We start from the raw sequence: 19,827 nt of genomic DNA, 5'->3' as shown, positions 1-19,827 counted from the left end.
AGTTTAATGATACCCATCGAAAGCCAGGAACCTCATAAAAATTATCGAATTTCAGACAAGGGGGGGGGGAAACCACCCAAAAAGTCAAGCTATCTCAATGAAAACCACACCAACAGATTAAGTATATGAAAGGGCCCTAATATAGAAATTTCAAGCTACTGTCTGAAAAGATGTGGAATAATGTTTTTTTTTTTCAGAAAACAGCTTACGGATGCGTGTTGATTTAATTTCCCAAAGGTGACTTTATTGAACACATGGTCCAAGAAAATCGTGAGAGGGGGCTCATTCAAGTCCAGGTCAAAAGTTTTAGTGCTCTTTTTAATTGACCAGAAAGATAGGAGTGTAAATTGCCCACACCCCTCTTTTCCCCAAAAAACATCTGATTAAAATTTTTAAATTTGATTCCTCATACGTAGTTGAACGACCAACAACTGTGCCTTTTGAGATGACACTACCTGTCACAGCCCATGAGGAAGGTGCTATAAGTAATGAAATTTGTCCGTTGCTTACACATACTATTTGGTACTGTGAAATATACGGAGACATTTTGGGGAGGTGGAATTTTCTGCGAAAAAGGACATTTTCGATTGGGGGAGTATTAAGTAGGGATCAAAGTTTCTGGGGGGAATTTTCCATGGAAAGTTTTATATGAGGGAGGAGATTTATTGGTAGGATTTGAAAGACGACCAGATATTAAATTTAAAAATAAGTTTTTTCAGCTGAAAGTAAAGACCGAGATTAAATCTTTAATCAAACAGAAACTATTCAAACAGAAATTATACACCAGTCAAAAATTTTTATTCAATAACACTGAAGTATTTGTAAAATCATATTTCTCTGACTACATATATATACACAAATCTTATAACACGAACACGTGGGAGAGCTCTGATACTGTTATCACAGTGTTTTAAAACTTTGCCAAATCGTTCGACAAAACCCTAAAATCTAGGATGACTTACTCTTGTACAGTTTTCGTCATTTTTTTTTTTTTCAACTTCATAGCTCCCATATATGTGACTGTTGATACGAGAATTTGTTAACTTTTTAAATAGAAGAAGAAAAATCCGATTATAATTTATATATATATATATATATATATATATATATATATATATATATATATATATATATATATATATATATATATATATATATATATATATATATATATATATATATATATAAAACTATAGCATTTTTGAGCCAAATAAGCAAGTTCAGAAAAGGAATCTGATGAAAACTTCGGCTCTAAAAAGATATTATTTTTTGCATTATTTTCAAACATTTATGTGTGATTTTCTTAGAGTTTCTAGTCCATAAATATGTTACTCCAGACGTGCCGTTATGTGATATTTTTTTTCAAATACTAATATGAAATAAAAATTTCAAAAGACTGTAATAAATAATCTATCAAACTGTTTTTTGAAATATTTTTTCTGACAAAAGCAATAATGATAATAAAATTAAAAAGACACAGACCTAAACAGTGTGAGGCAGTAAAGAAAATTATTTGGAAACCAATCTTAAAGTCACTTCTGTATTCTAGTTATTTAAAATGTATCACAGCTTTTTAATATTGCTCCTGTATGTGAGCAAAAAACGTAACTATTCCAATAATTATGATAACAAACACAGCAATTCCGAGTAATACAATAGTGGAACAGCACATTCGACGGTACACGGTATCCTTCTTCTCTTTTTCTGCTATGAGAACAAGTCGCTGTGCATCTAAAGTGAAGTCAATACAGGTCGAAGAAGAATCCTGGAAAAATGGAGCAATAAACTACATGCTGTTTAGTATTATCGCAAGTATAAATTACTTTGTACCCAAAGTATCTTTGAAATTGTGCTAAAAGGGACACAGATCTAGTAAAGAAATGCATGAATATAAAGAAAAAGAAAATTCTAAAATTATATATTGTAAGTACCTATGTTTTGTTTGAATGTAGTCGTTTAATAACCTGAATGACATTTTTTTTCTGATTTAATTGGTCTGAATTTATTGAAATTTTTGTATTATATATCGTCTTCGTTTCAGTACGATATACTTTTTAGTCTATACTTTTTCCGTTTTATAGACTTATTAGCATGAACGCCCAATGGGCCAGTATTACCTTAGCCACAATGGTGTGGCTTGGATGGGAAGGGGCTATTAACCTTCTGCTGTGGACTCTATAGTTATTTTTGTTCAGGTAATTAAAAACAAAACAAGGAAGGAAATAGGGATGATCAACCAAATTTTTTTTCTGCCTTGCAATTATCATAGGCAGCTCAATAGCACAACCTACATAAAGAGCTATGTGGGCACAATGTATAATTATTACTTTTTTTGGTTTGTTTGTTTGTTATAGATCAGGGCACTTCGTATCGAAGGAGTTGTCGTAGAAACTTCGAAAGTTACTCATTCAAATGAAAACTAGACCTACGTTGCCTGGGCAACGTGAAGTGTTGCGGCAACCTTTGTCCGGCTTTGCCGATTAAAGTGTTGCGAGAGCAACACTTTGGTTTTGTTTCTTCGCTATCGGTTAAATGCTGAAGTTGTCAAAACTATCAAAGCTTTCAAAACGGCATATTCAAAGAAGAACACAATCAGTAATCACATGATCAAATTATTCAGCGTTGAAAAAACAACAGCAGAAGAATATCGGAAAAAGGGACTAAATTGAGTTTGCAGCCAGTTGAACTTTATCCTTTTCAATCGTAGACATCGTGACGGATGGAAACTTGGAACATTATCTTATATAATCTAGTTGGTATTATAAAGCTATCCGTAACTTTTCAGGATCAAATACCATAGATGTGCACCAATTTGCACAAATTTGTAGCCCCTCATGAACCTCCTCTAGCAACCCATTCTTGCTTACAAGTCCCTCTTCCGTGAGAGACAAAGAATAACACAATCAGTAATCAGATGATCAAAGGCTATTCCTCAGGGTTGAAAAAAAAAAATATTGGAAGAAGGGACTAAATTGACTTTGCAGCCAGTTGAACTTTATCCTTTGCATACCATAGGCTCTGGCTCGAGGACAAGCAAAAACCATCCTTTTTGGCCCCAGGCAAGAGTCGTACGGAGCTTTCCAAAATATAATGTCATATTCATCAATCCGGCCCGAGGTCCACACTAACAGCCGATTATTACTTACTAGGCCCCTAAATGTCACTTTGCAGCCGGTTGAACTTTATCCTTTTCAATCGTAGACATCGTGACGGATGGAAACTTGGAACATTATCTTATGTAATCTAGTTGGTATTATAAAGCTATCTGTAACTTTTCAGGATCAAAATACCATCAGGGACCCATAAATTTCCTGTAATGACTCGCATCCAGGATCGCTTATTATTGGATGGCGAGTCATTACAGGAAATTTATGGGTCCCTGATTCCATAGATGTGCACCAATTTGCACAAATTTGTAGCCCCTCGTGAGCCTCCTCTAGTAACCGATTCTTACTTACAAGTCCCTCTCCCGGGATATACATCCAAGTTCACCGGAAACAAATAATGGGTACACCAACTAGCAAAAGTTGCAAACCCCTTGTCGCTGAAGTCATTGTAGCCTAACAGCCGATTATTACTTACAACTCCCCTACATGTCTTACAATCGGGAAACAAGTTGTTCTTACCATCAATTACACCAGAAACAGATAATAGGTACACCAATCAGCAAAAGTTGCAAACCCCTCATTGCCAAAGATGATTATAAGCTAATAATCGACTGTTGCTTGGAAGTCCCCTACATATCTCACAATTGGTATCGGCCTATTTTTGGTTCAAGTGTGTACCTTACCACTGAAGTTGTCAACCCCTTGAAACTTTCAAACTGGTGTATGCCATGAAGGAATTTTTGTAACAAAAAATGGATGACATATACTTTGATCAGCTCATCAAGGTCTATCGATTGTCATTGAAAAAAAAATTCTATCTGTCTTAGTTCAAAAGTTGACTTTTTTGCCGGAGGCCAACTTTCTAACACCACCACTTAGAAAGGAGCAAAGGATAAGCTCTAATTTCTTTAGCAATGAGAGAACTTTTAAAGTTTAAGAGGTATATCTGATACCATTTCTCTATTGCAATCCCAAGTAGAAAAAAAAAGATTGGTAAAGTCAGCTGAAATCACGAACAGAAATGGCTAGAAACAATAGATGGCAGCACTTTCGGACCCGTGGGAAAATCGCACTTTTTTGTTTCTGTAAATTTTTCTATTTATCACTCAAAGAAGATATATTGGCTGTGGGGCCGGGGAACTACCGCATATATTTAACACTTATAGATTTTAGTCCATCTTCAATTTGAAACTGGTGCCTGCCTGCTTGCCTGCTAGAACGGAGCTTTCCACTCGAAAGCAGAAACATGGTTTGATGAAACGGAAGCTTGGCTGCACAACTTCAGATACTCCTCTCTGACATAGGCTATATAACTCCACTTCACTTCGCACACCATAGGCTCTGGCTCGAGGACAAGCAAAAACCATCCTTTTTGGCCCCAGGCAAGAGTTCTACGGAGCTTTCCAAAATGTAATGTCATATTCATCAATCCGGCCTGAGGTCCACACTTTCCGTAAAAACCGCACAGGTTAGATCCTTACCAGTTTCCAGGAATAAGCTGAGATCGGCGGCATAGGAAAAAAAAAAAACAAAAAAAAAACGGGACAAAACCAAAGTGTTGCTCTCGCAACACAATTGAAAAGGCTAGGGCCTTTTTTAATTGTCAACAGTGAAGGGAGGGCAACTAACTCCGTCCTATACCCAACATTTCCCCAAACACACCCAATCAAAATTTTTAGATAGCCATTTTGAAAGGTTTGAAAATTATGTCTCTGAGGAAGACAACCCCCCACAGCCCTCAGAGCAAGGGTTGTAAGTTGTGTCCTAGGGGCATATAAGGCTAATATAGAAAGATTGATCGTAAAAACTTCTGAGGGGGCTCATTGGATTGGGAGTAAGAAGTTCTAGTGCCCTTTCAAGATTCAGGGTGATCGGAGGGTGGATACCCCCTCACACCTCGTAATTTCCCGAAAAGCATCTGATAGAAATTTTGAAAGGGACATGTGTTGTCTTAGAAACTTCGAAAAAGGCTCATTGGATTGGAAATTAAAAAGGTTATTGCCCTTTATAAAAATCAAAAGCGATTGGAGGGCAACAAGCTCCCCCACGCCCATCAATTCCAGAAGCAAATTTAATTAAAATTTTGAGATAGTCATTTTGTTCAGCATAGCTGAAAGATCTGGGAATTGCGTCATTGAGGATGACAACCCCCACAGCCCTCAGCGCAAGGGTTGTAAGTTATGCCTTAAGGGCATATAAGGTTTTTATATAAGCCACGGTAGTAAAAACTCCGGAATGGGCTCATTTGATTGGGGATCATATGTTCTAGTACACTTTTATGAGTCAAAGTGATCTGAGGGCAGCAACCCCCCCCCCTACGTCGTTTCTTCCACAAATGCATCTGATACAAATTTCGAGATAGCCATTTTTTGAAAAATAGTCCAAAGGTCATATAATAAACCTTTGGGTTTGACAGAATAACCCAGAGTCTTGGGGTAAGGGTTGTAAGCTATGCCCCAGGGGCATAAAATGTTTTTCATATGAAAAGGGTTGTCGTACGAACTTTAGAAGAAGATGATTTGATTAGAAATGTACTTCTAGTTGCCTGCTAATAGTCAAACATGATGGAAAGCAACTAGCCACCCCCCCCCCTAACATCCTCTTTTCCCGAAACGCATTCGATTGAAATTGTGAGATTGCCATTTTGTTACCAATAGTCAAAAAATCATAAAACAATGTCTTTAAGGTGGATACAATCCTCCAGAGCCCATGGGACAGGGTTGTTAGTTACGCTCTGGGGCATATAAGGTTTTTATGGAATGGCCAGTCGTATAGGCTTTGGATCGAATGGAGCTCATTTGATTGGAAGTCGGAAGTTTTGTGCCCTTTTTAAGAGTCAAGAATGAACGGGGGGTAATCAGTCCCCCTCCAAGCCTATCATTCTCCAAAATATATCCCATCGAAATTTTAAGACGTCAATTTGGTCCAGCCTTGTTGAAAAGTTATTTATGTCTTTAGGGATGTCCACCTCACCACAGTCATCATCAGGACAAGGGCTGTAAGCTAGCCAATTCGTTTATTGTTTACGCATAGTACATGTTATTGAGAAAGGCATGCATGTTTGAACTTGAATTTCCAGGAAGACGAAAGGCATTCAGGTGAACCTTTCAGAGAATGCTGAGGGGAGTTTGAACTAAATCCAACCACGTTATATGTATACGGATTGTCAAAAGGGTGCAACGCAGGAATAGCTGAGTATGTTAAACTGGAAAATTCAGCAAACGATCAACGATGTGATCAAAAGGGCAATATTTGCATGCTACTCATGCTACTACAACTACCCCCACTACTACTACCAGGCTAATCCATTTACATTATTGAGGGGACACTCGAACTAAAGCAAAAGACGCTATATGGATGCAAATTGTCAAAATAGCGTATCTCAAGAATTGATTTGGGTATTAAGTTGGAACTTTCAGAGAATGCTTAAAGGGGATGATCATCTCACCAAAAGGCAATATCTTCACACTAATGTTACTGCTACATTTACTACTACAATTACTTCTATTATAACTACTTGTTAGACTAAGAGGCTTGAGGTGAAAATCTCAAGAAGTATATGAATAAACAGGTTATCAAAAGGACATATTAGCAATGTCATTGCAGTTTCTAATTGCAATAAGTTAGAACTTCTAGGGGTTAATGAGAGGGATGTTCTGCTGATGAAAAGGTAATATGTTAATACTGTTGCTGCTAGTACTACTACCGTTATTCAATACTACTAGCAGTAATATCAATACTACTAGCAGTAATATCAATACTACTGCTGTGACTACCATTACAACCACGCCTAAGTGTACGAAGGTGAAATCTTCAAGGGGTTTTGAGGGGGAAGGTGAACTGAATCAAAAAAACGCTTTTGGATATACGGGTTTTCAAAAGGGTGCAACAGCAATATCTTAGGAACAGTTTGGTGAGAGAAGTTGAAACTAGCAGGGCTTGTTTAGAGGGATTTTGAACTAACCAAAAGAAAATATTTGCATCATGATGATACTGTTTCACCTCATCCTACTACTGCTGTTACTATTATTACTACAGCTATTACTACTACTGCAGCTAAAACTTAAGCTACTACAATTAGTTATAATGTTATTACTACTACTACTGCTATTAAAACTAAGAATATTAAGGAGAAAAGTAGGGATATATAGAAACTGTATGGAACTAATTCGACACATACTATGCCCACATAGGTTGTTAAGAGGACATATAAGAAATGCTTCAGGAACGGTTGGTGGTATTAAGCTGAAAGTTTCGGCGCGTGTTAAAGGGGATGTTTATGAAACCAAAGGTGCTATACGCGTACTGCTACTAATGTTTCTAAAACTATTGTTACTGCCTAAGCTAAGGGTATAAAGGTAAAGTTTTCAAGGAATATTTAGAGGGATGTTGAACTAAATTAAAAAAAACTATGTGCTTGTGGACTCTCAAAAAGCTGACAAAGAAATATCTGAAGAACAACTTATATTGTTAAGTTAGTTCTTTAAGGGTAAGTTGTAGGTTTTTTTTTTAACTAGCCAGAAGGCAATACGTGTATACTTTCAAGACCATCACTATAGTTACTGTAACTAATGACGCTAAGGGTATTAAGTTAAAACTTTTATAGAATGTTTAGAAGGAGTTGCAACTAAACGAAAAAACTGTATGCATACAGGTTTTCAAAAGGGTATATAAGCAATATCATAGGCAGCACCACTCTATAATAGCTGTAAATGTCATTAAATATTGTGAAGAACCAATGTTGACTCAAAATTAAAAGTTCGGATGCCTTTTTTAGAATAAAAAGGAATTGGAGGGTAAGCAGCCCTTTTCACAAGCACATTCATTTTCCAAACGCATTCAGTCAAAATTTTGAGACAGCCATTTTATTCAGCATAGTAAAACGGTCCAGCAACTATGTCTTTAGGGATATTGGACACCTCGACCCCCACAATTATGCAATTGGATCATTATGCTTTAAAACTAAATATTGCTTTGAACTAAATAAGAAAGCATTGTGTTTTTGGTTGTCAATAAGACAGCTCAGTAATATATCGAGAATTACTGGGGGCATTGTAGAAAATTTTGGGGGATACTACTGTTATTACATAAAAAAAACTAGTTTTTCTAACTGAAAGTAAGGAGCGACATTAAAACTTAAAACGAACAGAAATTACTCCGTATATGAAATGGGTTGTCCCCTCCGCAATCCCTCGCTCTTTACGCTAAAGTTTGACTCTTTGCCACAATTCTACTTTTTAAAACAATTAAAAGCTTTAGCGTAAAGAGCGAGGGATTGCGGAGGGGACAACCCATTTCATATACGGAGTAATTTCTGTTCGTTTTAAGTTTTAATGTCGCTCCTTACTTTCAGTTAAAAAAACTAGTTTTTTTATATAATTTCTGAATGTTTTTTAATTAATGCATGTTTGATTTTGGCTCTCCGCACGTAAATTATTAAAATGAAATTTACATTTTAATTCCTTTTTTGGCTAAATGGCTTTCTCTTAGTTCTGATCAGACGATTTTGAGAAATAAGGGATGGGGAAGGAGGCCTAGTTGCCATGCAATTTTTCGGTTACACAAAAAGGCAACTATAAATTATAATTTTTAACGAATTTTTTTTATTAGTAAAAAATATACGTAACTTAAGAATTAACTTACGTAACAAACTTTTATATTCTTAAATTTTTATTAAGTATGTGAGGGGGTTTGTACCCTCGTTAATACCTCACTCTTTACACTAAATCGTAAGTTTTGTGCCGATTCTTTAAGAATGACCCCTGAATCAGAAAGGCCGTAGAATAAATAGTTGAAATTACTAAAAATACTATAGCATAAAGAGCGAGGTATTTATCTCCTCCTAAATACCTCGCTCTTTATGCTAAAGTATTTTTAGAACCCCTCATATGCGTAATAATCTCTGTTCGTTTTAAGTTTCAATGCTACTCCTTGCTTTCAATTGAAAAAAACTTTTCCATGTTTATTTTTTCATTGTTTTTTTTTATAGTAATTTTAGAAAATCCTGCACCCTTTTCATTGAATTTCTGTTCCCCCATGACATATTTCTCCAGGGAAAGATCCTCCAATATAGCCCCCTCTCCTTAACCCCACCCCCAAAACCAAAAAAAAATCCCCTGAAAATGACTGTACACTTCACAATAACCATTATTATATGTAAACACTGGTCGAAGTTTGTAACTTGCAGCCCCTCCCCCAGGGACTGTGGGGGAGTAAGTCATTCCCAAAGACATAGTTATTATAGTTTTTGACCATGCGGAACAAAATGGCTATCTCAAAATTTTGATCTGTTGACTTTGGAGAAAAATGAGCGTGGGAGGGGGCCTAGGTGCCCTCCAATTTTTTTGGTCACTTAAAAAGGGCACTAGAACTTTTCATTTCCGTTAGAATGAGCCCTCTTGCAACATTCTAGGACCACTTGGTCGACACGATGACCCCTGGGGAAAAGAAAAAAAAACAAACAAATAAACACGCACCCGTGATTTGTCTTCTGGCAAAAAATACGAAATTCCACATTTTTGTAGATAGGAGTTTGATTTTGCTATAGGGTTCTCTGATACGCCGAATGCGATGATGTGATTTTCGTTAAGATTGTGTGACTTTTGGGGGGTGTTTTGCCCTATTTTCTAAAATAAGACAAATTTTCTCAGGCTCGTAACTTTTGATGACGAAGACCAAAATTGATGAAACTTATATATTTAAAATCAGCATAAAAATCCGATTCTTTTGATGTATATTTTAGCATCAAAATTCTATTATTTAGAGTTTCGTTTACTATTGAGCCGGTCGCTCCTTACTACAGTTCGTTACCACAAACTTTTGAAAGAAAATAATTCGGTATTTCGGGGCTTCTGACATTATTACTCCTTTGCGGAAGTTAGGCTCAAAATTGGAAAAGGATTATATTTTTTTTTCTGGGCCCCTTCCACCTCTTAGTTCGTTTATTTTCCCGTTAGTTTTCACCTGTTTTCGCTTTATAGTTGTGTAATCTCTTAGCAGTTCTTTCGTTAGTTGAGCTATGGTTGTGGTATATATGTTTTATCGCTCGTATAGTTGTGTTATTTTCAAATTATACTCCATAATAGAGAGGCTCCGAACACCCAGCATTGTATATTAAACTCTGAATTTGACGTTTTTTCTAACGTGGCCAGATTCGTCCTGCGCCCTACGCCCTTTTCATTGAATTTTTCTTCCCCCATGACATATTTCTCCAAGGAAAGATCCTCCAACATAGCCCCCTCCCCCCAACCCTACCCCAAAACCAAAAAAATCCCCCTGAAAACGTCTGTACACTTCCCAATAACCATTATTATATGTAAACACTGATCGAAGTTTGTAACTTGCAGCCCCTCCCCCAGGGACTGTGGGGGAGTAAGTCATCCCTAAAGACATAGTTATTATGGTTTTCGACTATGTTGAACAAAATGGATATCTCAAAATTTTGATCCGTTGACGTTGGGAAAAAATGAGTGTGGGAGGGGGCCTAGATGCGCTCCAATTTTTTTGGTCACTTAAAAAGGGCACTAGAACTTTTCATTTCCGTTAGAATGAGCCCTCTTGCGACATTCTGGGACCACTTGTTCGATACGATGACCCCTGGGAGAAAAAAAGAAAGCAAACAAATAAACACGCACCCGTGATTTGTCTTCTGGCAAAAAATACAAAATTCCACATTTTTGTAGATAGGAGCTTGAAACTTCTACAGTAGGGTTCTCTGATATGCTGAATCTGATGGTGTCATTTTCGTTAAGATCCTACGACTTTTAGGGGATGTTTCCCCCTATTTTCCTAAATAAGGCAAATTTTCTCAGGCTCGTAACTTTTGATGGTAAGACTAAACTTGATGAAACTTATATATTTAAAATCAGCATTAAAATGCGATTCTATTGATGTAGCTATTGATATCAAAATTCAATTTTTTAGAGTTTTGGTTACTATTGAGCCGGATCGCTCCTTACTACAGTTCGTTACCACGAACGGTTTGACTAGTTCAGCTCTTACAATTTATTTGTTTATTTATTTTCTTTATTTCCCTCAAAAAATGAAGAGTACGCTACAATATAATATAAAGAAAAGACAAATGATAACACTTACAATCAATACCTATCAAATATTGATCAAACACTTAAAAAGAGAAGGAAAAAAAAGATACAAAAACACTTGCTAAATAGTTTAGCCTATAAATCATCAAGAACCAGAACTGTTACTAAAAAACGGAAATAAATTGTGGCCTAAAAGTTAATTTTCGCCTTATCTTCAAATGTTTTATATTTTTTCTTTATATAGACTACAGGATCCTTCACTTTAAGCTTTAAAACAATATCAGTGACACTAAAAGAAAGGGGGAAACCAAGTAAAAATTTACAGAATTTAAAATAAGAAACTTTAATGGGCGAAAGACCAGAAGGTCTGAAATTACGGAAGAGGAGGGACGGGAACAATACGTGAGCTAGAGCAACAGCGCTATACATACGACCAAGGACGTCCCGACGGTAAAGACCCCGAAAACGAATTAATAGATCAAATGCCTTGCGTAGTTTCATCTGAACATGCTGTTTAAGTGTATCCAGATTGTGAAAGAGCCTTGATGTAATATTTTTTGAATGATATTAAGTTATATTTTTCAGGTCAACTTCACGAGTTACAAAACTAAATTAATCAATGCTGTTATCTTCCAAGCGTAAAACTACCATAAATTATTATCAATAAATGAATGAAAGTCAAAACGAACAGAAATTATAATAAATAGCCGAGTCAAACTCAAAACGATCAAAAATTAACAAATTACGCTTTAAATGTTTTCACTTTCATAGATAAAAATAGTTAATATTTTAAGGAATAAATATTTGTATATGTCAATTAAACTGACAATATACGGCCATTTACTTAAAACGAACAGAAATTATTACGTATATGAGGGGGTTCGCCCTCATCTTAATACCTCTCTTTTCACGCTATATTTTTTTAAGAAATTTTAAAAAAACTTCTTATTTTTCTAATTAAACGACCCTTTTGTTTTAGGAGGCCTTTTTAAGGAATTTGGACAAAAAGTCAAACTTTAGCGCAAAGAACAGGGTATTAAGAAGAAGACAAAGCCGCCCATGTACATAATAATTTAAGTTCTGAAAATTCTTTGTCCAAGGAGCATGGGTTCGAGCCCTGTCGTAGCCAGTTGTTTAATTTGGGCCGGGGATAAGTGGCGTGACTCTGTAAGCTCAACCAGAATTAACCCAGCTCTAAATGGGTATCTGAAGAAATCTGGGGAGGATAAGCAGGAAGGGGATACGAAAGCACAGGATGACTGCCCCCCCCCCATTTGTACTTCACAGCTGAAGGGCCATGAAACGGAGATCAGCACCGCCGGTTTGGACCTTGAGGGTCTAGTGCTGTCACATTTACCTACATTACTTACTTACTTACTTTACTTGCTCCTTACTTTCGGTTGAGAAATTTGTTTTTTAATTAGTTTCTGATGGTCTTCTGATAATGTCGGGAAATCCGGCTTCCTCTCCACGGAAAGATCATATAGACAATTCAATCCCGGTGAAAATTCACCCCGACAATTGCCATTATCATTTCAACATGTAAATCGAGTCAGCAGAGAAAAAGTCAGACAAAGAATTTCGTATAGGATTTCTAGTAAATCTCCTCAATACCTTGCTCTTTACGCTAAAGGTTGACTTTTGTCCCGATTCCTTAAGAAAAACTCCTAAAGGACATGGGCCGGGCCATTTAAGCAAAACAATATGCTTTTTTAAATGTTCTAAGAAAAAACCCTATCCTAAAGAGCAAGATATGGAGCAGAGGGCATTCCCCGTCATATAAGTAATAATTTCTGTTCGTTTTAATTTTTAATGCTGCTCCTTACCTTAAGTTGTAATTTTTTTTTTTTTTTAATTCAATCTGGATAAATAGCTGTTAGTCTACAAGCTAACGGCCAAAAAAACTGCATTTATGACTTTCAACTCTACGAAACAAGATGCACGAGCACCAAATTTCTCTGTAGATGGTGCCATTATTGCACCAACTTCTGCCATCAAATACTTATGTATTTTCTAAGGCTGAGATAAGAAAATTATCTTTTCCCCTTTGGGAATGGTTCGCAGGAATAGAGAGAAAAAAATTAGGTCCTCGTTATGCAGATATTTGAAGTTTTTTATACAAATACGTCTATTCGAAAGAAACTCATTTCTTTTGAAGTTTCAAGCTCCTGGTCCCTGTGAAATTGATGAAGAGCAGGAAATTGATGCTAGAAAAGTTGCTCTTGAGCATCTTTATGACTTTCTTTTTTTGCATATAATATACAAGTTATGAGTGTATATTGAATACAATCTTATCGTTTATTCCTGAAGTACTAATTTTTGTGGTTTTTTTTCTTTTTCTTTGCTCTGAATTTATGCTGACGGTAGGATAAAATAAACTATTTATCTATCTATTAAGATCATTTGACTTTTTGGGGGCGTTTCCTCTTTTTTCAAAAATCAGGCAAATATAATCAGCCTCATAGCTTTTTATGATAATATTAGACTTAACGACTTTTTAATACTGGGAATTAGCATAAAAAGCCATTTTTTTAGGTATCAGTTGTTATCAAAAATTTTGTTTTCAAGAGTTTTGGTTATTATTGGGCCGAGCCGCTCCTTGCTTTCGGTTCTTAACGACGAACTGGATGATAAAATAATGTACAATGAAGAATAATCTCGCATCAAATATTATATAGGAGAGCCAGAGAGTTATTACTAAGGTGGCAAGGGGAAAGGGGTACCTGATGCCTCAAGAAGTATGCTTTTATATCCAAAATTTCTGGCTTTCCACGAGCACTCTTATAAGTATAGAATAAATTGATCTTTAATACATCTTCTTTCAAACAGCACGTGGTAACAAACTGTAGTAAGGAGCGACCCTGCTCAATAGTAACTGAAACTCTAAAAAACGGAATTTTGAAACCAATAGTTACAAAAAAAGAGTTGCATTTTAATGCTGATTTTAAGTTCATCAAGTTTAGTCTTGCCCATCAAAAGTTACGAGCCTGGGAAAATTTGCCTTATTTTAGAAAATAGGGGGATACATCTCCTAAAAGTAATAGAATCTTAACGACTATCACACCATCAGATTCAGCGTACCAGAGAACCCTACTGTAGAAGTTTCAAGCTCCTATCTACAAAATGTGGAATTTTGTGTTTTTTGCCAGAAGACTAATCACGGATGCGTGTTTATTTGTGTTTTTTTTCCCAGGGGCAACGGTATCGACCCAGTGGTCCTACAACGTCGTGAGACGGCTATTTCTAACGAAAATTAAAAGTTCTAGTGTCCTTTTTAAGTTACCAAAAATATCGGAGGGCACCTAGGCCCCCTGCCACGTACATTTTTCCCCAAAGTCAACGTATACAAATTTTGAGATAGCCACTCTGTTGAGCTTAGTCGAAAACCTAATAACTATGTCTTTAGGGACGACTTAATCCCCCACAGTCCAAGGGGGAGGGGCTGCAAGCTACAAACTTTGATAATTGTTTACAAATAGTAATGGTTATTATGAAGTGCACAGACGTTTTCAGGGAGACTTTTTCGCGCTGGGATAGGGGTGGGTCGGGTAGAGGGGGTTACGTGGGAGGATCCTTTCATGGAGGAATTTATCTTGAGGGAAGAGAATTTCCATGAAGGGGCCGCAGGATTTTCTATCACTATTAAAAAAAACAATGAGAAAATAAATAAAAAATGTTTTCAACCCGGAAGTAATGAGCAACATTAAAACTTAAAACGAACATAAAATATTATTTATATAAGGTTTGTCTCCTTTACAATACCTTGCTCTTTACGCTAAAGTATTTTTAGTAATTTCAACTATTTATTCTACGGCCTTTGTGACTCTTAAAGATTTGGGACAAAATTCAAGCTTTAGTGTAAAGAGCGAGGTATTGAAGAGGGGGAAACCCCCTCATATACGTAATAAAAATACACAAACGTGGAAGTTCGTTACATAAGTTAATTCGTAAGGTATGAAATAAAATGTAGTTGCATTTTTAAGCAACCAAAAATTGGAGGGCAACTAGGCCTCCTCCCCCACCCCTTTTTTGTCAAAATCTTCCGATCAAAACTAACAGAAAGCTATTTAGCAAAAAGAAAAATTAATATACAAATTTCATTTTAATTATTCATGTGCGATGAGTCAAAATCAAAACATGCATTATTGAAAAACGTTCAGAAATTAAATTAAAAAACAAGTTTTTTTAACTGCAAGTAAGGAGCGACATTAAAACTTAAAACGAACATAAATTATTCCGTATATGAAAAGGGTTGTCCCCTCCTCAACGCCTCGCTCTTTACGCTAAAGTTTTTAAATTTTTTAAGAAGTAGAGTTGTGACAAAGAGTCAAATTTTAGCGATAAGTGTGGGGTGTTGAGGAGGGGACAACCCCTTTCATATACGGAATGATTTATGTTTGTTTTAAGTTTTAGTGTCGTTTCTTACTTGCTGTTAAAAAACGTAATTTTTTTTATTTAATTCAATTTAATTTGGGTATAGGTAGTGTGGCTGAAAGCTCCCTTGTTATTGCACAAAATGTTTTCTTTGTACCACAAAAGATTAATTTCATATGAGGTCAGGGACCCAATTGCAAATTTGATGATTTCTGATGTATGCTGAATTCTGGCCTTCAGGGCTTACTGGTGTTGAGAAGTCATGAACTCTAAGATATTGTAAGCAGATTAAAGAAGTGTATGGAGAGGAGTTATGCTTGAGACTGAAGCTACCGTGGAGGGCACTGAATACTGATTGCAGGTGTAGAGCAAAAGCCTAGCATTGTGCAGGGGGCACTGGGGTCTTATGATGAAGGTGACCCAAGAGGTATGTTGGCTTCCCCCCTTTGTGGGGAGTATGGGGATGACCAGGAACATTTTCTGAGTAATCAACAAAGTTTTGAGAACTTAAGAAATAGCTTATTGTGGGATGCACAACGGATTCCAGGTACTCTGGAAACCTTTTCTAGGGAGCTAATTATTGCGGTGGAAATTCTCATAGAGATTTTCTTAGAAGCACAGGAATTATAATTTTGAAGTGTTGAGCGATATTGCTGGATTTTATAAATATTAAATGTTTCTCCTTTTTTTGTATGTATATATGGCTACTGGCTTTTAAAAACGCATATATGTAACATATATATTGCCACTTACCGGCACAAAAAAGGGAGGGGCATCTTGAGTGTTCCCAGAGACTTTCCCAGGAAAGAGGTGGCATATGTTAGGAGGAACTTTTTTTAGATTTTTAATTGGAAGTACTGGAGTTCAGTTTAAGTTTTTATTTATTAAGCAGTTATGTGGTAATGAACTACTAAGAGTAGGCCCAGTGGGCCAACTAAGATAGGCCTACGACTCGTGCTTACACTAATCAGAACTTAAAACAAAAGTTTTGATAGAAATACATACAATAAAAGAATAATAAAAGAAGAATAAAAGAATGCCCAGCACAAGTTACGAGCCTGAAAAAATTGCTCCATTTAAGAAGGTAAAAAAAATTTATATATATTTTTTTTTTCATTCGCAAATTGACCTTAGTATCAAATGCATCCTAGTTAACCCTCTGCCATTCATTTTTCAAAATGTATTCGATGGCTTTACTCCTGTGTTACTATTTAAATAAATAAAGTTGAAGAGAAATTGTCTCCCCTCACATGTGGAATGATTTTTATTCATTGTAAGTTTTAATTTGACCCCTTACTTTCATTTAGAAAAACCTATCTTTTCTAAAGTTAATGAAGTAAAGAGTCTGTCAGCTGCTATGATGCTTAATCCTCAAAAAAAATAAAAATAAATAGGTCAGGTATGTGTGTAAAGGGTCAAATTTTATAATATTTTATCAAAACCTCAAAATATAACCAACATTATAGTATAACAGAGAGTTTTTTTGGGGTGACGATCTTATATAGAAAGTAATGTTGAAAACCTACACAATGAACATCACCAAAAGAATTATCTATATATATAAAAATAAGTTGTTTGTTTGTGTGTCTGTCTGTCTATCCGCATATGACGTCTGAATTATTTCATCATATACCAATTCAAAAACGAATGTATTCAAGCCGAAGTAGCTGAGTTGGTAAAGCGTTAAGTTCCAGGTACTAGGTCCGAGAGGCTCCAGACTCGAACCTTGGCTTTAGCATTAATACAAAGAAGAAAAAAACTAAAAAAGGTAAAAACTACAAAAAAAAACTAAAAAGAAAATACTAAAAAAAAACTAAAAAAGCTAAAAACTAAAGAGAACTAAAGAAAGGGTAAAAAAGTAAAAACTAAAAAAGAAAAAGAACTAAAAAAACTAAAAAAGGTAAAAACTACAAAAAAAAACTAAAAAGAAAAAAAAACTAAAAACTAATAATAAAACTAAAAAAACTAAAAAACCTAAAAACTGAAAAAGAAAAAAAAACTAAAAAAAGGAAGAAAACTGAAAAATAAAGGAGAAAAAGAAAACTAAAAAAAAAACTAAAAAAGGTAAATGTATTCAAGCCGAAGTAGCTGAGTTGGTAAAGCGTTATGTTCCAGGTTCAAGGTCCGAGAGGTTCCAGGTTCGAACCTTGGCTTTAGCGTTAATACAAAAGAAGAAGAAAACTAAAAAAGAAGAAGAAAAAAACTAAAAAAGGTAAAAACTACAAAAAAACTAAAAAGAAAATACTTAAAAAACTAAAAAAGCTAAAAAACTAAAAAAACTAAAAAAAAATGGTAAAAACTAAAAACTAACAAAGAAAAAAAAAACTAAAAAAAGGTAAAAACCACAAAAAAATAAAAAGAAAAAAAACTAAAAACTAATAAAAAAACTAAAAAAAACTAAAAACTGAAAAAGAAAAAAAAGAAAAAAAGGAAAAAAACTAAAAAAGGTAAAAACTAAAAAAAATAAAAAGAAAAAAGAAAAAAACAAAAAAGCTAAAAAAAGGTAAAAACAAAAAAAAACTAAAAAGAAAAAAAGGAAAAAAACTAAAAATTTATTTCATCATATACCTATTGAAATACGAATGTATATACAGACCGGGACACAGGGAATATAAATGACGACCGGGACACTCAAAGAAAAATTACAGACTGAGACACCGGGACACAAATGACGACTGGGACGTGTGTGTTGACTGACGTCATGTTTGTGTGTCGACTGACGTCATGTTTGTCAACTATAAATGAAGACTAGGACACAGGGACACAACTACAACGGGGACGCCGGGGGCACAGGGGGGATATATAAATGACGATGGGGACACAGGGAATGTTTGATTAGCAATCATCATCAACAAAGCTCAAGGGCAATCATTAGAATAATGAGGTATAGATCTGAATACGGATTGTTTTTCCCATGGACAATTATACGTTGTATGTTCAAGAGTCGGTAAACCTGGCAATCTATTTATATGTACAGACAATGGGACAGCGAAGAATGTTGTATATTCGCAAATTTTACGTAGTTAAAAAAACACACACACACACACACATATATATATATATATATATATATATATATATATATATATATATATATATATATATATATATATATATATATATATATATATATATATATATATATATATATCATGAAAAGAGAAATCACCAATGCAACAGCACAAACACATAAAAAAAAAGAGACAGAAGGAGAAAAGGAAGACTGTTTTCCTAAATTAGTGATTAATATAGACCAGCAATTGAATGAGGCCTTAACCGTACTCATCCATGCAATCACATAGGTCAAACAGCATAGCCAAACACAATCAACCATAAAGAATAATCCATGGACAGGCAGTCATGTCGTCAATAAGTATAAGTCGTCATTTTACCAAACAATTGAAAAAATAATAAAGACAAACAATTCAGAGGTAACAACCCAACACAAGGGCTCATCAGGAGAATACACTGGCCTATAGGGTTTCGCCACTTTAAATTCTCTTCCCAGCCAAGTGTTGTGGCTACCGCAGAATATCCATGGCATCCCCGTGTCAGGTATCACCCCCAAAATACATGCCTATGAAAAAAAAAACAGCAAATGTAAAACAACCAAGTAACACCAAAACAAGCTTATCCTGTTAATATATCCCTCTTTTTAGCAACAATAGGTAAACTAAATATGATAAAATTTACCAAATCACAAGTATTAACACATTGCAAAAAAAAAAAAAAAATTAATGAACTAAACAATTATAGAATTCATCTTTACCATGTGGCTATTTTTTTAAAAAAAATCCGCTCTATTAGAAACACAATTCAAAATAAATGGCGCTGCATCATCATTTGTCGAACCTCCGAAATTAGTTGAAAATTTCTCTAAGTATTTCCAGATAATTCTTTTGATATTTATTTAAAAGTTCGTTATAATGAAAACTAAATTTTTTAAATTGCCAAGTTAATTTATTTGCAGAAAAACCTCTTGATATCAATTTTTGGCTTAAGATTTTACATCTATTTTTAAAATCAATATAATTAATACAAATCCTTGGATTACGAAGTAACTGTGAGAAAAACGCAGAATATGTGATATTTGAGTGTATATTACTTTCAGGGAATGGGAAACTAATCACTTCAAAATCAAAATCATCTGTTTTATTATACATTTTAAAACTTAATTTATTATTATCACAAATATTAACATTTAAATCTAAGAAATGATCTTCATGACCAGCGCCATGATTAGGTTCAAGAGTAAGCTCTGATGGATATATATTTTTAGAAATATCAATGAAATCCTTACAATT

At 35.0% G+C, this 19,827-nt stretch overlaps 1 protein-coding gene across 3 annotated transcripts in view; it reads right to left on the bottom strand.

Moving 5' to 3' along the window:
* Positions 1–1,193: 1,193 nt before the first annotated feature.
* Positions 1,194–19,827, bottom strand: part of LOC136035290 (uncharacterized) — a 123,712-nt gene continuing 105,078 nt past the window's right edge. For all 3 annotated transcript variants that reach the window (XM_065716974.1, XM_065716975.1, XM_065716977.1), the window contains one exon: positions 1,194–1,765. In XM_065716974.1, coding sequence (XP_065573046.1) covers positions 1,574–1,765 — 192 coding nt within the window. In that variant the 3' untranslated portion in view covers positions 1,194–1,573. The remainder of the gene's footprint in view (positions 1,766–19,827) is intronic.

The sequence above is a fragment of the Artemia franciscana genome, chromosome 14 (assembly GCF_032884065.1).
Source record: "Artemia franciscana chromosome 14, ASM3288406v1, whole genome shotgun sequence".
NCBI classification, from domain to species: domain Eukaryota; kingdom Metazoa; phylum Arthropoda; class Branchiopoda; order Anostraca; family Artemiidae; genus Artemia; species Artemia franciscana.
Note: the sequence above shows the minus strand (reverse complement) of the source record. Positions and strands in the feature narration are given on the sequence as shown.